The 21,605-nt window shown below is 43.0% G+C and overlaps 1 protein-coding gene across 3 annotated transcripts in view; it reads left to right on the top strand.

Annotated features, from left to right (window-relative positions):
- The first annotated feature begins 1,333 nt into the window (after nucleotides 1–1,333).
- Nucleotides 1,334–21,605, top strand: part of TANC1 (tetratricopeptide repeat, ankyrin repeat and coiled-coil containing 1) — a 129,516-nt gene continuing 109,244 nt past the window's right edge. The window contains exon 1 of one of the 3 annotated variants that reach the window (XM_083578475.1): nucleotides 1,334–2,173. Coding sequence is in view for 1 of the 3 variants with exons in the window: in XM_083578474.1 (XP_083434600.1) it covers nucleotides 2,672–2,692 (21 nt within the window). In the remaining 2 variants the exon portion in view is untranslated. Of the gene's footprint in view, nucleotides 2,174–2,623; nucleotides 2,693–21,605 lie in introns of those variants that run through there. The other 2 variants (XM_083578476.1, XM_083578474.1) reach the window with 2 other exon arrangements.

Genomic DNA, 21,605 nt, shown 5'->3' with positions numbered 1-21,605 from the left:
AAAGCTGATGCTGTTCCTACTGCAAGGAGTACCAAAGACTGTTTGGGTCTTATCAGGTGTGGCAAAGTGACCAAGCCCAGAAACTTGCTTTAAATATCTGGCAAATTGTGGCAATAGAATTTTTAAATGTACAAATTATTTAGTTTGTACTGCTCAATAGGCCTAAGAATTCAGAACTCTATGTCTAAGAGATTCATGCTGCAATCCTAGGCACACTTCCTTTGGAGTGAGCCTTATTAATCCCAAGGGGGCCTTACAGCCAAATAAACATGGACAGAACTGTGCTGTTAGACTTGCATTCAGAATTGTAATAAAAATTATTGGGAGCTGAGGGGAGGAAGTAACTGAATGCAGGAGGGATACGTTTCTGTGCTATAATTTTTACAGGCATTTTGGATAATGGCTTCACTTTAAAGATGTAATCGGCTATTTCCGATGTGTATGACCTTGTATCCCGGAAGAGAATTTAAAACCAACAAATACCAAGGCACTAGTATTGTTCCCATTGCTGCTATAAGTGATGAGCATTCCATTCATCAGAAAATGTGTGTAAGTTACAGCACCTCCAATTTTACAAATGATAAGATGTATAAGTCGTATCAAACAAACCGCACAATCCTAACAGTCTACTCAGAAGTAAGTTCTATGGAATTCAGTGGGGCTTACTCCCAGGTAAATTGGGTTAGGATTTCAGCCTTAGTCATACTCTGAGCAGACCTACTGAGATCAATAGTTTATGCTCTGAGTATGGCTTAGTAAGGAACAACTTTATGGTTGCTTTGACACAGAATTAAAAGGGCGGGGGAATGTGTCAAAAATACTGCTCACTTGCAAGGTTGCATTCAAAAATATTTCAACAAGTGCCTTCTCTAAAAAAAAAGTGTAATAACAGAACAATCTGTGCAGGTTTACTCAAAATACAGTGTATTCTTCAGAGAGTTGAAGAATACTTACTCCCAAGCAAGTGTGCCTAGCTCAGCAGCCTGAGGACAAGAAACCCAACAGCCATCAATCACTTAACACAGACAAAAATAATAAGAGCTTAATGTTATGACAACGTTTGAAGATTCCTCTTTCACCAAATAAAGATTTTATTTTTTGTATTATATATCAATAAAACCTTTTAAAATCCCCTTTGCTTTTAAATCCCAACGATTACAGAGTCCTGTGATACTGTAAACCCCCCCAGGTTAAAAAAAAAAGGCAACAAACAATCCTGCGACTGACTAAAGGAGTGAACTCTTAACACGTAACAGCAGCAGCATATATAGCATGCAAGCCACGTTACCGGTTGCAACACGCAACCCAAGTAGGTAACAATATACTGCACAGATGCAAGAGAGGACGCCGTTGCAACAAGCCCCGTATGAGAGCAGCTTTCTCGTGAGCACGGAAAGCAGGAGGGACAAACATAAAAAAAGCAGCAGCCATGCAAGGCAACATTGATTAAGCACTTGTCCGCCAGGCGTTTGCAACTATATTTATCCGATCACTTCCGTGCGGAGGCGGCCTGATCCATGCCCTTTACTCCACCCTACCCCGCCACCCCCACCTTTGACTCCAGGTTTGCTTTTGTCGATCGCGGGAATGCCAAAGGCCGGGTCTCCCCAGCCTGGCTTGCCCTGCAGTCCTGCTGAGCCCCCTTCCCGCTAATTGGTCCCAGATGGTTTTGCCTCTTTCCAAAGCAACAGGAACTTCGGCCACTCGAGGGGGTGGAGGGAAACGGAGGGAGAGAGAAGGAGGGGTGGTGCTGTTGGAAGCTGCGGGCAGGAACACGAGAGGAGAAGCAAAAAAATAAAGGGAAGGGAAGAGGGGGGAGGTTGCCACGGTGAGTTGGCCGCGCCCAGTCCAGGGCTTGGCTCGCGCGCTTTGCAGGACGCTCAGCCCAGACCAGACGGCGTGTGTGGAGGGCGAGCGGGAGGAAGCGGGCCGAAACTGCCAGGCATCCATTGCAACCAACCTGGGAAGCTCCCTCCCTTCCCCCCGCGCGAGCCTGGCTGGCTGCTCCGAGGGAAAGGCGGCCTGAGGGGAGAAATGCGGGAGGCGGGGACTGTCGCCCGCCTGCTTCCAATGAGCTCATCCTGCCTGGCTGGCGCTGCTGGAAGAGTCCCGCTCGGGACACACACCGAGAGACCCTGAAGCGCCTCGGAGGCGCTGGACTCCCGGAGAAACGGTAAGCGCACCGGGGAAGAAGATAGGTGGTGGTGGTAGTAGTAGTCTCCCCCCACTCCCTCCGCCGCATCCCCACACACGCCTGCCCTAGGTTTTGCAGCCCCCCCTTTGGTCTTTTAAAAGGACGCTGCAAGAGGAAACAAAAGTGCGAGACGGAAGTTTCTGCCTAGGGAATATGCATGGGCATGTTTGGCGCAGGAGCCTTGACTCCCTGCTGCACGAGCTGCTTCTCCCACTGAGGGTCTGGCGGGTGGGGGGCACTAGGTGTTGGTGCTGGAGGAGGTGGGGGAAAGCTGCCCCCGAGCCACGTCGAAGGCGGTCGTGGGCACCGAGGGCTGGCATAGGCGGCGGGGGAAAGGGCCTGCGAAGGGGCAAGGGAGAGCCTGCCTGCCACTCGGGAGCAAAGAAAGAGCAGCCCGGGGTCGTGCCTTGGTGGGAAGGACAGGGCACGCACCGGGTATCGTGTGAAACTGAGGGTCACTCTGAGGGGGAATTTTGAATGTTGTCAAGGAGGCCTAAGGTAAGGCTGGTGCAATGGAGGAGGGTGTTGTCAGGGGCGGCCAGAGCCCTAAAAAGTGCCGCTGGGTCTGGGAATGTGTTTGTTCGGAAAGTAAAGGGAGGAGTATGTAATGTTTGAGGATGGGTCACCTCACACGTGGTGATGATGTTCAGGCATGGGCGACGGTTCTCTGTAGGAAAATGGGATACAGTCGGGAGTGACAGACGCGCGTGTGGCCTCTTGCTATAGGTATACCTGTGGAAAAATAGACGTGTGTGGATCGCACATGGTGCGTGTGCATGTGTATTCCTGGACACAGGAGGGATGTCTTGTTATAGCGAAAAACCAGTTTGCATATCGTCTTAATAGTCTTAATTCAGTGCTGAAATTTGCAAAGATTGTCTGAACATGTGCAGAGTGTCTTTCCTTTCACTAGTTAAACATGCAGTCTCAAGACTGCAATGGCGTGTGTGTAGAAAAGACCCAAAAAGAAGAAGACAGGGTTAAGGGGCAGGGTCTTAAAATCTGTGAGAGAAGCTTCAGAGCCGAACATTGGTGGCTGCAGGGGTGTCAACTTGAATAAAATATGGGAGGGGGAGGTAAGCCCCACCCCACATAATCAATCACATGACACGGTACACACACCATGCATATCAATTGGGGGGGCTGGCCCGTTAGCCCCTAGGAGTTGGCCCCTATGGGTGGCTGGGTTCTGGACTGCCCATCTAACCTGGAGAAAGAATATGGGGTTATCTATCCTCAAAAAAATATACATTTGGAGGAACACAAGCTTGCTGTAGTTGGGGAGCTAATACTAGATTTCCCAAAGAAGGGAAGTATTAAGTTATTGTACCGCTTAGGAATGGAAATAGTTGAAAATTTTGTATGGGGAAAAATTATTGGGGGGAGCTGGGCGCATTTAAAAGAGAATGTCCCGGATAACTTTTGCATGAAAGAAACTTGATGCAAAAATGAGGGCTTGGTGGGCGTGGAAATATGAGAGACAGAAACTTCATTTTGCGACACATGAACCATTTAGCATTGGTTTCATCAAGTGCATGTCATTTGTAATTGAAAGAGAGAGGTAAAAACAGGGTGTAAGAGTCAGATGACATGTTACTGCCTTGGTTGATTTGTTTCTTAACAATTGGAAGGATTGGGTGTGACAGAATTTCCCAGAAAAGGGTAGGTAGACTTTTTGGGACATTTTGTAAAAAGGTGTGGGGCTGTTAAAAGTTAGTCACTCTCACAGGCTTAGAACTGGTTGGTGGGTTCTCTTTTCTTCCAGGTCTGATCTAGAAAATTTGCTCTTCTGTGGTGGTGAATAACCCATTTCCTTGAATGATTTGAATGTGTAGTTCTGCTGTAGATTGTCCACTTTGTTTAATCTTTCCCTGTACTTGTGGCACACAGCTGGGTTGAATAAGATAATTCGGAGGCCTCTTCCAGACCCTATGAGCCTTCTTTGCCTAGTGCTTCATCCCTTATTTGTATGGTGTATAAAGATCTCAAGTACCATTGGATAAAACAAGAAGAATATTATTTTATGTGCTGACTTGATTTGTACTTTTCGTAACTCATTTTGATCTTTTTTTAAAAAATGGAACATCGCTTCCTGTTTTCTCTGTTTTGCCAGAGGGAAAGGGAGAGGCAGCCTTATCTTGCAGAGGATTTCTTTCCCAGCCATTCTTGCTTTTTGTTGCACAAACACAAAACTAGTGTTGTTAAATTCTTCTGTGTACATATTCACGATGGAGCATCACACAAGTAGCAACCACTTTGAAACATAGTAAGAACCACATTTGAAAACTTTTCACAGCCAAATGTGCTTGCGTACCATTAGTAGCCAATGAGCAGCATGTAACAGGTTATAATCATCTTTTGCATTTGTGTTTGCACAAGTTGAACCTTTAAAACATTTCCCATCTATTACCTGAGTAATCCTTAAATGAGCTCTTGAAGGGTAGGTTAGTACTGCTTCTAGTTTTCAGATGAGGGTCTGAGTTGAGCGGAAATGGTTTGTGTGTAAGGCTACCTCATGAATTCATTAGTGAGAGCTTAACAGGAGACTTTGCAGTTTACAGCGAAGTCAAAATGGGTTTGCAAACTTTTTTTGTGTGGGAACAACGTGGGAATGAGTGCTAAACTTCTGGAATTCTAGGAGAATAAAGTTGAAGTGTCTTTTGCTTCCATGTGTAATATCAAATAAAACCCAAAGATTGCCAGGTAAGAAAATGCCAGCAGAATGGAACAAAGTGCTGTCTGAATGCAGCCTGTGACTAGCTTTCATACCACCTGTAGTATTAACCTTTGTAAGGGAATTTCCCCCTGCCTAATTCTGTGTATCACCAGTGATACTAATGGTTCTATCATACATAATAGGGCTGTTTCGTGTGTAACTATGACTCCATTCATTGACTTGTCTATGTATACATGCCAATTAAGAGGCAGATAGCCACCAGGGGTGTTTCCTAATATTAATTTGTATATGAAGTAAGTGTATCTAAAACTATGAAGTTAATGAAGGTCAGAAGAAGGGGACTGCAATTTACTTACAGATTTCCCAAGTTTTGAGGCTATTTGAGGGGAATTAGTTTTGCTCTTCAACCTGCTGCATCCAAATCTGTTGATACCCAAAGGTTGATCCTAAAACCTAAGATAGTAACCAGGAGGGCAGACAACATATTCCTTACCACCATAAACTTGCTAATATTAGGCCGAATATATATCCCAAAAGCAGGTGGCGCTGTGGTCCAGACTCTCTTGGGCTTGCCAAGAAGGTCGGCGGTTCGAATCCCTGCGATGGGGTGAGCTCCTGTTGCTCAGTCCTGCTCCTGTCAACCGAGCAGTTTGAAAGCACGTCAAAGTGCAAGTAGATAAATAGGTACCGCTCCGGCGGGAAGGTAAACGGCGTTTCCGTGCACTACTCTGGTTCGCCAGAAGCGGCTTAGTCATGCTGGCCACATGACCCGGAAGCTGTAATCCGGCTCCCTCGGCCAGTAAAGCGAGATGAGCGCCGCAACCCCATAGTCGTCCGCGACTGGACCTAACAGTCAGGGATCCCTTTACTTTTACCTTTACATATCCCCAAAAAACCCCATGTTGAGAAATTAAATTTTAATTTCTTTTAGACAACAGTGCAAAATCCGTACAAACTGCGTTATGGATCCAACTGTCGTGGATCATTAAACAACACAGTTTGGTGCATAAACCATTCTTCTGTGATACTGATGCAAATTTTCAAATAGCCTTGAAGCTTGAGAAATACCCCTGACTAATTCAGTGGCCTTTGCTGCTGTCTTCCCATTTCTTTATGCCATGTGACAGCTGACAAAGCAGCAGTTCAGTAATATATTTGGGAGAAGAAAACTTTGCTGCTTGGCAAAAGTATTTCTGTTATACCAATAGGATAGTTGACATTTCTTTCTAATAGTAGGGTTCTTTTGATTGCTAGGAGCAAAGGAACTTGCAGTTGCTATGAAGGTACTCATTATAGTACTCCTAAAATGCTTTACTCAACAAGTCCATTTGAAAAGTCTTGGGAGCAGATTTGACAGTGAACGTCAATTGTTTGCACAGTTTTCTGTCAGCCAGATGTTTTGTTTGCATTTTTTTTAAACAATAAAACCCTAGCATAATATCCAGCTTGTAAAGGAAATAAATATGGTATCTTACATCCTTCAGAACTTCCTCTGAAGAATTGATTGTGATTTTTAAAAAATAACATTATTTCTTCTTTCCATGTACATAACTATGCCGAGTCTTTCCTAACTGCGGAGATTTGAGTATCAGTAGTGGGGAACTGGGTGTCATGATATTTATTTAAATCTATTATCGGAGAGCAAATGGCCAGTTGTGAAAATTGCTGTTGGTATGTAGGGCAAGCCTATAACTTTGGCAGTGCCTATGGAGCTTTACTTTGCTTGACGTTATAAAATGCCAGTTGTTCTGCTTTCTTGGTTTAGCTAACCACTGGAATGTCCAAATGATGATAAATTAGGTCCACTGCAGAGCCAAAGCATACTTGGTTCTTTTCCAAACTTGCTAACTTCCCATAACTGCCTTTAGGAAAAGAGGCATTTTGTGTCTTTAACTAGAGTCTTGTACAGTCGATGCCATGGCAACTCCGAATTGGAGGGCATCACTTTAAAGTCAGCTGAGGAATCTGAACTCTTGATATGTGTGTGTGTGTGTGTGTGTGTGTGTGTGTGTGTGTGTTTAAGATGGAGTTTAATATAGTGTAAATCTCTCTTTCTGGGTTATATAGGATAAGCCATTTACTAGTCAATAGAGCATGACTTTTTATTTTTATTTTAAAAAAACTACGTTTTAAACACTGTTTCACAGGCAGTCTAGAAAGGAGAGGACTAAAAAAGACCGTCTGTTCCATTAGACTTTTATAGGTGATGGTGTCATTGCAGCTGTGACCAAATGGGAAAACAAACCTTTTGTATATGGCTAGCAGTTATTGTAAAGGTGGGAGAACTTGTGTATGTTCTAAGGAGCATGGGCCAGGGATAGTGTGTATGTTGCGTATTCTGCACAAATATGGACATTCTGTAGGATTGCCCTGTCATTGCTGGGCCTAGAGGGTAAGTGTCTGCCCTTGTTTCTAGTGTCTCTTGGTACAGCATTTTACCTTGCATAGAAGTTAGTGACATCCATTTACATATTATCACATATATATTAATAGAGAACTCATCACATAAAGGCCAATCCAACCAAAAACAGCATGATCCATATGCAAACAGGAGGCATTAGCAGGTTTGGCGGAAGCTTAAGGTTTGCAGAAGCACAAAGTATCCTTAGGAAAAAAGACCCAAACAGCCCAGTGAGGACTGAGCATGATTCATAGCCACATAATGCTAACTAAATGCCTGTTGGTTACACACTGCAACCTTTTATTTCAGGTCCCTCTTGTTGTTTCTTAATTAATTAGTATGCTGTTTTGCTGCGTCAATGTGCCCAAAGTGGCTCACAGCAGAAGGAACAACAGTGCAATAATTTGTTATTGATTGGACCTTTTTATGGATTCTGTAATTTTTTATTGCTTTATTTCATTGATCCCTGCTGTGGGATTAAAATAGTCAAGGAAGAGCAGGTTATAAATACTCAGAAATAAAAAGAAAAACAATTGGATATCAAAGCATCATTCCTATCCCTGTCTTACATGGTATAAAGTAAAGTTAGCCACCCAATCCTGAACATGCTAGGATTGAAATACTTTATGCTGCATGAACAGTGGAGGGGGTTCATGCCCGCCAAGGTATTTAGCAGCCTGGTGGGACACAGATTTCTTCCCCCTCCGCCACTCTGGCATTATCCTGCCCAGAAATGAAGTAAGTTGTTGGCTGCAGAGATCAACTCCCAAGACTAGCTTTAAAGGCATTGCTTGCAGCGTCGTACAGAAAGCTGATGTTTGTAGGCATCAGCCTAAGGAACCATAATCATATGCCATACAGTGTAATATCACATGATGGAGATGTAGTTAGTGGCTTTTGCGTATTATGACTGCCTAGTGGAAAGCCTTTCTAACGGTGATCTATGTGGGAAGCACAGCATGCAAAATGAAAAGTTTCTAGTTTTCGTGGTCGTGAATATAATAAGCCTATTTGGTCCTTGTTTATTTTATACCCAGGCCTTGGTTCCTAAAATAAGGAAGTTCACAGAAGTAGTAAAGTTTCCTATCCAGTTCTCTGCACTGTCGACCCCTGAAAATCCTCTCCAGAGGGTCTCAGGACTCCTCCTGGAATGGGTCTGTTGAACTTCCTGAAATCAGGTGTATGTCTTCTCTCTTCCATGCCCTTTGATAGCACCTTCAGAAAAGCTGCTCAAGGAGCTCAAGTGGGGGACGGGGGCACAGGAAATTTTCCTTCTGTGAACTTATTTAACTTACTTTCGCATCTATCCCTATATGTCTGTGAATTCTGAGAAAGATTGCTTCGTAGTTGGGCTCACTATGTGCTAAAATATCCAGTTGTTACAGAGTGCTGCTCATGGTGCTTATTTATTTGGAGTTAACCATTACTGATTATCGTAGGAGACCTACAGGCAACTCCCCGTTTCTTGCAGGGGTTGTATTCCAGGTCAAAGTGCATGTTGGCGGAACACACATAAGCCTGCCCCATTCCACCCTCTTCTGGGTCCAAATGACCTGCATGTCAACAATTGCGCATCAATTGGACGCGTCTAAAATGGTTGCCACCCGTATTGTGTTCCTGCAGATGATAGGCAGATTTAATACAGGCTTTGAATATCAAAATCCTCTTGGTGAAAAATCCTTTTGGTGTTTGCCCAGTTGTTGAACAAGCGGCTCATTGCTGAATAATGTGACTTGTTTCGTAATTTTAAAAATGGTATTTAGATAACAACGTAACTTACTGTTAATGTTCCGTTCTAAATGGATGTACGTGATTTGTAAGGCAGAAATAGTTAATTGATTAACACCGCATCACGGTACTTCATGCGCCAGTAGCGTTTTAGTCATGCTAGCCACATGACTTGGAAATCTGTCTGTGGACAAACGGCGGCTCCCTCGGCCTGAAAAGCGAGATGAGCGCTGCACCCCATAGTCGCCTTTGACTGGACTTAACTGTCCAGGGGTCCTTTACATGCCTGTATATGTCTACTCAGAAGGAAATCTAATTGATTATTCCCAGGTAAGTGGGGATTGTGTTGTAGCTATATTGCATTTCTTTGAAGAAATAGTTAGGATAGAAAGTTTATAAATAAATAACCAAAGGCTCCAATCCTAAACGCACTTACTTGGGAGTTACTTTCGTTGGATGTAATACTTCAAAGTAAATAGGCATTTGTGCTGCAAATACCTAAAGCTTTAGTTGGTTGATGAGGGCAGAGATGGCTTTCCGTTGTTTCAATGAATGAGAGTTCATTTATTAAATTCTATACATTTCAGACTTCCTTAAATATATCTGAAATACCTATACTGTATTGTGGTTTTGGTATGAACAACTTTCAAAGCAGGGGATTTATTCGATTAAACCTTGTTAACTGGTTGACAGCTTTAATAATTTCAGATTAATAATGGTCCTCTATAACAGTCCTGCTCTAAGTGTGTGATTTCTCTCCCCTCCAGGCTCTTTATCCCTTTCCTTTTTTTTTTTTAATTTGATGGATGCAGCCCTTTCATCATAAAGTTTTCAATGAAAACACCTGTATCTTTACAATATAGAGTGTTCTTTTGTACTGAAGGATTCAATAATCTAAATTATTTGGGTATACTGGAGTTTTTTAGACAGTAATCCTGTGTTCAGATGGTCCATGAAAAGGAACAATATTTTTTTTTCTAAGGAAGGAGGCAGTTTTGATCAGGGATGGATTATCAAACAGGATAAAGGTCTTGTGGTTTTTATATTATGAAACTGGTACAGTCTCCAAATTCTCCCCTAAAAATTTATTAGGAGAAGGGCTTTCAATTCCAGCTGGCTTAGGGCCAATGATTTTAATAATGTGGCACTAGTTTTGACAATGATGTTAGTGCTGAAGGAAGAAATGTTATTAAAATGTGATTTATGTATGTCCTTTGGTTTGTAGAACGACAAAGCTTATTAAGTGGTCTGCCAAGACCACAGCAATTTGCAAGTGATCTGTGTGTTTGTGTGGTGATGGGGAGTTTGAGAGTCATGGCTGGACACTCTGAAAGGTCCAACATTAAGCATACCAATGTGTGGAGGAATTGCAAAACAGAGTTCACAGAGAAATCCTATATTAGCCTTATGCTGGAACTGGAGATAAGCTAATGTTATCTATGCTAGCATAACGACTGCCATATCCCGTCCTTTTCCAGTCTTGAAGGGGAAGCCAACACCTTAAGGAATTGTTGTTAAAATGTCATTGGAACTGAGGATTGTTCCATCACTGATGCCTGTATGCAAACCCACACATGAAAGGAGTCAATGAAGTCATGAAATGTGTCCCCCAGGATGCACCCCTACATCAGTAAAGGTAAAAGATAAAGGAGCCCTGGATGGTTAAGTCCAGTCAAAGGCAACTATGGGATGCGGTGTTCATCTTGCTTTTCAGACCGAGGGAGCCGGCGTTTATCCACAGACAGGTCAAGTCATGTGGCCAGCAAGACTAAGCAGCTTCTGGCGCAATGGGACACAGAGACGGAAGCCAGAGCGCACAGAAACACCATTTACCTTCCTGCCACAGCAGTACCGCTTCATCTACTTGCAGTGGTGTGCTTTTGAACTGCTAGGTTGGTAGAAGCTGGGACAGAGCAATGGGAGCTCACCACCATCGCAGGGATTCAAACCACTGACCTTCCGATCAGCAAGCCCATGAGGCTCAGTGGTTTAGATCACAGTGCCACCCGTCTTACCTACATCAACATGCATACAACAGACAAGACAACAGTGCTGCCATTCCAGCCCCCTCAGTGCTGCAATCAGTAATGACCCTGCTACTGCCCAGGTATTCCTCCAGGTGAGGGTTCACAGCCCATAATCTAACATACAAGCACTTTCTACAGTGGCTGAACACACAGCAAAGGAACCAGTGCTATATTAGGGCCCTTTCATCTGTTGTATAACTCATGCAGCTTGTAAAGTACCAGAGCCTGTCTGGAGCAGATAGGTTTTCAACACCACGGAGGTACAGCTGTGAACAACATCCCCACTGCGGCTGGTCACAGGATGGGTCTCCCTCCTAGCTGGCATAGAACTGGGTGTGGGATAAATCTTGTGTGTGATCATAGATTGAAGGTGCATTGGATTTGGTGTAAATGTACCCTTGTCCTGGGCTGCCCATGTCCCGTTTCAGCCATTCTGCCAGCATATATAATGTATTTTGTTGGTGTATGTTTCGTGACATCAGCTTATCTGGCATTATGGGGCTTCTGCCATCTCAACCTGCAGCCCCTCAACCAGCAGAACTTAAGTACAGAATTGCACCTTTATGTGAGTGATGACACAAAATGTTGTGACAGGTTATCTGTTCTTCTGGGCTGATTCAGAAGAGAGAGAAAAACCCTGTATCCTCCCCTCCCCCAATTGATCTGCTTATCTCAGAATTTTATAGTCATAGCTTACTTTAACAGCCTGCACATTCTGATTTTCTCTTTCACAGTTTTGACAGGCTCTGGAAATCATGCTTTGCAATTTTACATTTTTGATATTGGCTGCCTAAATAGCCAAATATAAGTAATTTCTTTATAATGGTTTCCCCACTTATAGACTAATCTGTTCTCCGGCACTGCAGATATTTGTGAAATAAGCTATACTTTGGCTTGGTGACATCATAATGCAGCAATTGGTGCATCTCCCCTTGGCACCCCTATGTATTTTTACAGTAGTCATAACCTCAACCCCAACCCCAGTACAGTGGTACCTCGGGTTACAAACACCTCAGGTTACAGACTCCGCTAACCCGGAAGTAGTATCTTGGGTTAAGAACTTTACCTCAGGATGAGAACAGAAATTGCACGCCGGTGGCGCAATGGCAATGGGAAGCCCCATTAGCTAAAGTGGTACCTCAGGTTAAGAATGTTTTCAGGTTAAGAACGGACCTCCGGAACGAATTAAGTTTGTAACCAGAGGTACCACTGTAGCTGTGATCTCAGAAATGGTTGTGGCTGTGTGTGTATAAGTGTTGGGTCCATATTAAAGCTGCTTCATGTGGGTGCACAATTTTGTGGAGAAATTAAATATCACTTATTTGTGTAAACCGGCCCTACTAAACTGTCTACCAGATCAAGAGAATATTCCCTATTGTTAATAGGGGTAGGCACTATAGGTAGTGTAAGCACATTGGAAGGGTGCCAAACATGTTGTCAGCCCTTTGTTTCTAAAAATTTATTTGTTAACCCTTTTGATACAGCTGTGTTTGTATAGAGACATCTTAAACTGCAGCTCCTAAATCTACCCTCTGCATTTTGTGTAGGGGAAGATTAGCCTCCTCATATAAGTATGTGATAACTCTGCTCCTCTGGGTTTTGGTTTCACATGGGTAATATTACCCTCTGAAGATACATATTTGGGGGAAATTTCCTCTGGTGCACTTTCTCCAAATACTTTGTTGCTATCATCTGTGAAAGAAAGTGTGCGTGTGTGTATGCATGTATAATACAAGCACACGCAGGCGAAGTGTCATCTATTGGATAGGTGAGCAAGAAGGAGGTATGTTTGAATTAGTACAGTTTATGGTTTCATTTTTACTTCAGTGGAATGTTGGGTCAGCTTTGTCAGTAATTTCACATAAATTAGCAGCATGCCTTTAACCAGTTTTCAGGGTGGCTTGCAAATGAAATCGGATTAAAGCCAAAACATTAAAAGCTTTGAAGTGTGATGTAAAAACATGCAGCTTCAGATACAAGAAATGCAGAGTGGTATAAAGAATACAAAGTAGCATAAGAATGGCCAGCTGAGATAAAACAGGTCAGATTTAAAAGCTTGATAAAATAAGGTCTTTGGCAGTCAGGGTACCACCACAAAGAAGGCCCTCTTCCCTATATAGCCTCCTGCTAGAGCTCAGGTTGTGGTAGTGTCAGACCCACAAAGTGGCTGGCCAGATGCACCTTATGATGGGATGATTTTTTAATTAAAAAAACCCACTTGGCACTAAATATTGATACTTTGCACATAATTTATAATGCCCGAGCTCAAAACATTGTTCCTGCTTTGTTTTACATAGCAAAGCAGGCTCTAATTCGGTTGCATGAACTCGTGTCTATTTGTGCTGGAATACAGTTTGTTATTGGCTCTGTGTGTCTGTGTTGAAAGTAATATATCCAGTAATGTAATGTAGGTCTGCATCTGGCTGAAAGTAATGCACTGATGGCAAGTGAAGTAAGATTTGCATATGAATAGGCATCTGCTTGCACGAATTGGAAGGAAATTTCATCTGAATGTAAATGCTGCCTATCTATGTGCATTACTTTAAATTGGATGTGCATTTGGATACACATCTAAATGCAGGCAGGCATGTGCAATGAGAGCGGGAATATATTTTATAGAAAGTTATGGACTTGGTTTTAGGAGAATGATAGTGCAGTCCTATACATATCTACATGGGAATAAGTCCAGTGAAATTTACTCCCAGGTAAGTGAATATAGGTTTGCAACTTGTGAGTAGGTTGGCAGTATACATTGGTGCCTCGGGTTACAGACGCTTCAGGTTAGAGACGCTTCAGGTTACAGACTCTGCTAACCCAGAAATAGTACCTCGGGTTAAGAACTTTGCTTCAGGATGAGAACAGAAATCGCATGGCGGCAGCGGGAGGTCCCATTAGCTAAAGTGGTACCTCAGGTTAAGAACAGTTTCAGGTTAAGAACGAATTAAGCTCTTAACCTGAGGTACCACTGTAACTGTATTATGGTCAACTATTTTGAATTAGTTTGCATTTAAGAGATACTTAATGTAAGTGAAATTAATAAGCCCAAATTTTAAAATTCTTAGAGAAAAACAATCAACTATTGCCCTATTTTATCATGCTTCCTATTCTAGACACAGTTCTTAGCCACTTTTCTGGTTCCCTTGGCAAGTATGTACAAGTCTGGTTTGACTGGTTAGTGGCTTGTGTACTTGGAGGAGGAGGCTTTCAAGTCACCTTGGAAGCAGTAAAAGGTATATTGTGTACATAAGGAACATCTCACGTCTGTTATGTAATGTGCCCATAGTGCTTCCAGTCTCCCAATCCAACTTCTCAGAATATTCACACCATGGTCGTTGTCCGTGCCCCATCGGGTAGATAGTTGAGGCCAGGATGGGCTGTGCAGCATATACATAGCCTGTTTCAAGTTTTCTGGCATTTTGCAAACATGAACTTTTGTTCTTTGGCTTCCTTGTTCTCAACAGCAGTGTGCTGGAAGAAAAGATTATTTGCCTTACGATTCCAGACTGGAAGCACTGACAGCCATAATGATGTGCCTTAAAAATACATCTGCAAAGTTTTCTTCACTACTGTGCTTGGCTAGCGTCCACCTGTTGCTGTATTTAGGTTTCAGCATTGGTGATGTTGTGTTTGTTTTTCTTTCATAGAAAAACTCAGCAGAAGTACTAACAAGGTTGAGCTTCCTAGGCTCACTCAGCTATGGCTTTCCTTCATTGTGTCTAGTGTACAATGGTGATCTGAAGGCACCCACTTCTGGCTACATTATGAGCGACTTTTTGGGGCTGCTGTGTTACTTCTGAAATTCAGATGGTGCATCTTCTTCTATTATTATTATTTTTAAACCAGATTTAGTAGCTGCAGTAAGATGAAAAGCATCCTTGATAAGGGCCTTAAAGGGAAGGGAAAAATGCATGAGGATCCACATTTCCCTTTTTGAAATTCTCTGACAGAAACTGGCCCTTCGCAACACCCACGCAATGGCCAAGCAAGGTCAACAGGCAAGCTGCACCAAGAGCCCAGTTAAGTTTGGGCACAAGTTCTGGGGGTCTGTACCTTGTGCTGGGCCAAAGGGACAGGGCATGGATCCTGTAGATGTGCCACCCACCTTGCTGTTACCTGGATTTTGCTGGAACTGCAGCCAGCTTGGTAGGTACCCTTTAGCCATAAGGCCTGGTTTGCCTTGCCTTTTAGGGAACCACAATGCAGTGGTGCCGAACTTGTAGCATTGGAGACTGACTGCCAGAAACCCTCCTTTGAGGCCTACCGCTTCCAACACCTACAAGCAAAAATGCAGGCCTTTAAATATTTTTCAGAACCTTTTTCTGGAGCACCTCCTGAATTCATTGCTCTGGCTGGCTCCCAGTTAGTGTATATAGCAGAACATGCCCCACAATAATTTGTTCATGTAAGTATGTAGCATATTCAGGCTGCTTCTTCAGCAATTTCAACTTGCTGGAGGAAGAGGAAGGTGAAATTGGAGGGGGCAGAGTTGTCTGAGCCTTGCCTGTCTATTTCTGGGTTCTCCCTCGTGTCACCCACCCTGCTGGGTTTTTGACAACTAAGAGAATGCCCACCCCTGGTAATGGCATTCTGTTACATAGCTGCTTGCTGTGAGTCTTCTGTTTGCACCTCTAAGGTCAGAAGGAATGTGGATGAAGTTACAGGGCCTCTCATTCCATGCGTGGTGTTGATCTTCATTAGGTCGAAACATTTTGCATTGTTATGTGCCTTCCAAATTTGCCATACAGTGTGGTATGTGATGACATTTTAGCACAAGTCCTGTCACAAGGATCTTGGAGACAAGAGACGTGTTTCTCCAACTTTCTTATTTGTATAGCACTCACTGCATTTTGTCAAAACTTAAAATAGACATCTCTGGCATGTTGCAACCTGAAGAAAGGTGTGTTCATTGCATTTCCAACATAGGGAAGTCTACCTCAGTTTAGAGGAGAAAACAATTTCACATCAAAAGTCGGTTTAAAGGCACTGCCAGTATAGGTCTGTATCTTATTTTGCATGCCAGCTGTGAAGAGCTTTTAATTACTAAAAAAATGAAAGACTTGCTGGTTTTGATTAGGTATGAATTACTTCAGCTTTGTGGTGCTTGCTTTGAATTCTAAAAAAATTCTCCAATCTGAAGTCTTGCTTTTCTGCCTTTGGCTAAAATAAAAGGTTTAATAGGCCTTTGAAACAAAAGGGTTGGAGAGCATCTAAGTTGTCATATGGTAAGAGTTGACCATTTTTTCTCCTCCCTTATCCTCTTACATAAGTTACCGTATTTTTCGCCCCATAGGATGCACTTTTTCCCCTCCAAAAATGAAGGGGAAATGTGTGTGCGTCCTATGGGGCGAATGCAGGCTTTTGCTGAAGCCTGGAGAGCGAGAGGCATCGGTGCGCACCGACCCCTCTTGCTCTCCAGGCTTCAGGAAGCTATCCGCAAAACTTGCAAGCCCGGCGGGAGTTCCCGCGGGCTCACAAGGCTTGCGGGCAGCAGCCTGCAGCCCGAAGCACGGGGCGCCCTCTGGAGGGCTCCCTGTGCTTTGGGCGGGTGTCCGCAAGCCTTGCGCGCCCGGTGGGAGGTCCCGCCGGGCGCGCGAGGCTTGGGGCGGCAGCCTGCTGCCCGAAGCACGGGGAGCCCTCCGGAGGGCTCCCCGTGCTTCGGGCAGGTGTGCGCAAGGCTTGGGGCGGCAGCCGTGGCTGGGGGGGGGTGTTATTCATTCCCCCCCCAAAAAGAGGTGCGTCCTATGGGCTGGTGCGCCCTATAGGACGAAAAATACGGTAAGTGTTCATGTGAAAAGGAAGCTCTCTCAAAGTATAATATCAGTACATTAGAAGAGGTATTTAATAAACCACAAATAATGTACTTTTGCTTCAATTACAGATTTTGGACAGTATTTTGGGGCTGATTGGGGCCATCCCATAGAATGGAATAAGGTTTTGCTTGTTCTTGCCCTGCTGTTTATATGGGAATGTAAGTTGTCCCACATACATAAAATCCAACATGCACAAGTTTTTAATTGCTCAGCTGATTTCCCCGTAAAGTCCAGGTAAATGACTACATGCCTATGCCTTTGTGTTCATCCATGTAGGCTGACCCATGTAGAATGTGCAGAGCTGATGGGCAGGATATTACTCCGCTCCATTCAGCAGCCTGGATCCAGCCCAAAGTACTGTCTGAACCAGCCTACAGAGTGACATGTTTAAATGTTGAGGGTGAAGTCTTGTGCTTGAGATGATAAATACAGTTTAAAAGATGTTTTCAAGTTTCAGATGTTTTCAAGTTTCTAGTCAAACCTGTAATGTAACACTTAATCCCTTCCTCTAGTTGGGTATGTGACTCTTACATTATTATTTTCCGAACACCATGATGGGAAATGTTAAATAAATATTAAACTCTACTTGCTTTTGGAATAACAGAGTACTTTTCCATTTCCTATTCTTTGGGAGATATTCACAGTACAGAAGATAGGAATGTGAGTTATATATGTAGATTAGATACATGAAATCTGGAATCTTTTCCCTCTGCGTAAGATTCTGTCTCCTGGAGAATTTTTGAGATCAAAGGCATTAAGGCACACTTGGGAGTCAGTTCTACAGAATTCAAGATTGAGTTCTAGGTGGGAATAGATAGAATAGTGGTGAAAGAGAAGGAGCTCCCCCAAATAGTACAATCCCGTATCTTCTCAGTACTGTATAAAGGTGGGAATTATGTGGAGTCACTGTAAATTCAGAGTTTCTTCTCAGACAGCACTGGACCTTACCTCACTGCCAACTTAGTTGAAGGAACATGTTCAGCCACAAGCATACATAATTTACAGCCACATATGCTACCGAGGAGATGAAGAATCAGACTGAAGGTGGTGGTGGAGTATTGTTTTGGATGCTACTTCCTTGAGATTCAGGCCCCATTTTCACCATTCTGGTCCTATGTTTCTTGCTTACAAGTTAGAACAGTTACAGCATCTCTTAATTCAGATGGTTTGCATATTTTCTAATTACCATGAACTGTGGTTAAACTTGAGATGGTACATTGTGTGCCTATTTTAAAAAGAATTCTGTTGTAAGGGGGAGAAAAATGAACATAAAGAAACATAAGGCTGCATTCTGCCTCGACAGCTCTGTCAAGAACACCCACATGTCAGCTGGACTGTCATGTTCCCATCTGAGCTGCGAGAAAGCTGCTTTTGCCACCAGTGGCTGATTTCGTGCCTTCAAAACAGCCAGTAGTGTGTGGTTTCTTTGCCAGTTCCCTTGGAAGGTTGGACTTGGAGATGGGGTTTAGAGACAAAGAATGGAAAAATAAAATTCGACTTCCAGTCTTAGTTTTAGGAACCCAGGTGTTAATTTAACATTTTTATTTACCTTTCTTCATATATTGGCCTTGTTCTCAAGTCACAGTAAGGTTATGTAAGCCAACAACAAACTGGCTACTGATCGTGGCTTATTAGGGAACCGATAATGATCCTAGGTTTGGAAGTCACAAGAAACCAAGCTTCATTGTGGCTTCCTGTTTTGTTTTCTTTTGCTTGAGCTACTGGGGAAGGGAACTGGGAGCAGTTGGGCAGCATGCAACAGTTTAGTGTTTGTGCTCAAGAAACCATGGTTAGCCAGAAAGCCTGGCTTATTGTGATACGTGAATGTGGCCAGTGGATCGAAACTTGGATTGCAATTTATAAAAGCAGCCATTAGTTACAACACTATAAACATAATTGTTGTATTCAGCCAGCGTAGTGTGTAGTGGTTAAGAGCGGTGGACTCGTAATCTGGTGAACCGAGTTCGCTTCCCCGCTCCTCCACATGCAGCTGCTGGGTGACCTTGGGCTAGTCACACTTCTCTGAAGTCTCTCAGCCTCACTCACCTCACGGAGTGTTTGTTGTGGGGGAGGAAGGGAAAGGTGATTGTTAGCCGCTTTGAGACTCCTTAAGTGGAGTGAAAGGTGGGATATCAAGTCCAAACTCCTCCTCCTCTTCTTCTTCATTATAGCATAGTATAAAAACACTGAAATTGCAACACCCAGCATGTTCACAGACCTCCTAAGGATGACAGCAGATTGTGACAAGTGCACCACCTGGGTTGGCTAAAGCAACACTTCATTAAAAAGCCTTGTGCCTTATAGTCTCCAGTCTTATTTTTGAATTGGAATGGAGGAGAGTCCCTCGACAGGATCTAAGTAGGTGAAAAGTTTCACACCAGAGTAAGCAGGATCCAAACCGTTAGGCTCAGAAGGTGAGCAGCAGCCAGTTGTTTTAGTAGGGAAGCATTTTACCCTTTCCTGGAATGGAAAAAAAAAAGGAATTCATCAGATTTTGACTCCCATCCACAGATATCTGAAAATCTTTTTGCCACTCTCACTGCTTGGGTTCCCAGTAAGCTGGAGAAATCTAGCAGCCCCCACAAATCACACACCTACAAACGACACATTATCCACAATCCCTTTATCCTCCACCTACTTTCTGTAACCAGTATAGCCAAGATTGCTTGATTAATGTTCTACCATTTCTGTTACTTGTGATGAAGTATGTCTATGTCGACATTCAGATAGGTTTGCTATTTGCGTGTTATGGAATTGGCAGCCACCCCTTTTGGACTTTGGACTTGTTATTTTAGGGGAGGTGTATAGTAAACGGTGTATAAAGGATCCAGGCAAATCCATTTAAGTATCCTCTGTATCCTATTTCTATACTAATAACGTCAACAGATTTCTGTCAAAATTTGTACCTTCCAAGTCGGGTATACTTTCAACTGTGAGTTGCATATTAGAAATAATAAAAAAGTCCGTCAAAGTCTACTGATTGAAGGCGCTTGTGAGTGGAGGGTGTTGTGGTGTAGTCTTGTATGTTGTATGGGCAGTGATTTGTGCTGGGGGGGGGGCATGTCCCTGTTGCTGTCTGTGTGGAGGCAGCATATGGGTGTTGGTGTCAGCACAGTTCCTGGTTGGTGGGTAATGGCAGAGTTTCTAGGTATGCTCTAGATAGGTCTACTGTTTTTATACCATTTTTATATTTTCTGGCTCTGTGTGTGTGTGTCCCCCCCCCCTCAACTGGGGCACATTGCTTAAGCTGCTTGGTTCTGCCAGCCTAATGGTGGTATGCCTTTCTGCTCTAACGTAATAGGATTGTGCTATAATAATCATCTGAGGCCCTTCTTTATGTGTCTGCTCCAGTCCAGAGTGTGGTGACATGATAAAGGGCCTTTTCTGTGGTGGCTCCCCATTTGTGGAATGCTCTCCCCAGGGAGGCTTACCCAGCACCTTCATTACATATCATCATGCGCCAGGCAAAACTGTTTCTCTTTAATCAGACCTTTGACTGATTAACATACTATGTCCTTTTAAATATTTTGTGGAGGGGGAATGTTTTTGCTTTGTCTTTGTTTCTGTTTTTATTATGTATTTTGTGTTCTCGTTTTGTATTTTTACATTGTGAACTGCCCCATGATCTTCAGCTGAAGGGCAGTATTATTATTATTAATAATAATAATAATAATATCCTTCAGGCACCTCTTAAAGTTTCATATGCAGCTATATGTTTTTTGCTTTGAAATACTTAATTAAGGTGTCTCAACATATCTGGCAAAGCTTGTGCAAGGCACTGTAGGAAAAACAAAGAACAAGCTGTTGACAAAACAAATGCTACTTTAATTAAAAAAGTGAAATTGGTGAAATTAGCTTGATATATTTATGATTTCTTTTTCTTTTTGGCCCAGTGCATGGGCTGAAATCCAAAGAATTCCTTTTAGGTGCATGCAAAAGAGTTTCTGAAGGTTCCCTCACCCCCTCTTTCAGCTACAGCTGCCTGATTGTATGAGCAATACTTTTAGAATCTGCAGGAGTCGGAAGAAACCGCTTAACTCCAGTGCCCATCATCTCTGACTATTGGCTGTGCTGAGGGTAGTTGGAGTCCAACAATATCCTGAGAACCACAGGTTCTCTATAAACGGTCAGCTTCTGCTGTGATTGTGGCCCTTCCTTTCCAATTCCATTTGAAGGAGGGATCTGGGTTCTCATATTGTGTCAAAGTAGTGTTTTGAGGGCTTAGTTTAATTTTTGTAGTGGGACTTATTTACATTTTGAGTGTTCTACAGAGCAAAGTCATATATACCTGTTGAGGTCTTAATCTAAAGCTGAATTTGAAGGGGAAAAAATAGAAAAGAAGAATCCATATCCCAGCCTCTTCTGTACACTGAACTTTAACATTTACAAAATAAGCCTGAGTCCCTTCCCAGGAGAAAAAAAGGTTTTGACTTCATGTCTCTTGTGTGAAATATTTGCAGAATGTTAAATAAAATTTATAACTTGACTCTTCTGCTGCAAGGCATGGAGAATACTTGTAATTTTAGGCAAGAAAATGCTCTGCTTAATGTCTCATTCTATCACCGACAAGAGCCTGATGAACAAAATTATTTTTGGAGAGAATTTGTTGAGGATAGATGTGTGCAGTTTTCTACAGAAGGAGGGAAATAACATGGGCACAGAGATAAGAGTGCTTAGTATTGGGTAATGTCTTTAAATAAGACATTAAGTAATGCAATCTGGGAGTGATAAATATGTTTGAAGTGCTTGGAACACGCTTCATTACGAG

Source organism: Podarcis filfolensis, assembly GCF_964270895.1.
Source record: "Podarcis filfolensis genome assembly, chromosome: 1".
Lineage (NCBI taxonomy): Eukaryota > Metazoa > Chordata > Lepidosauria > Squamata > Lacertidae > Podarcis > Podarcis filfolensis.
The sequence above is the reverse complement of the archived record's forward strand: the minus strand, read 5'-3'. Positions and strand labels throughout refer to the sequence as shown.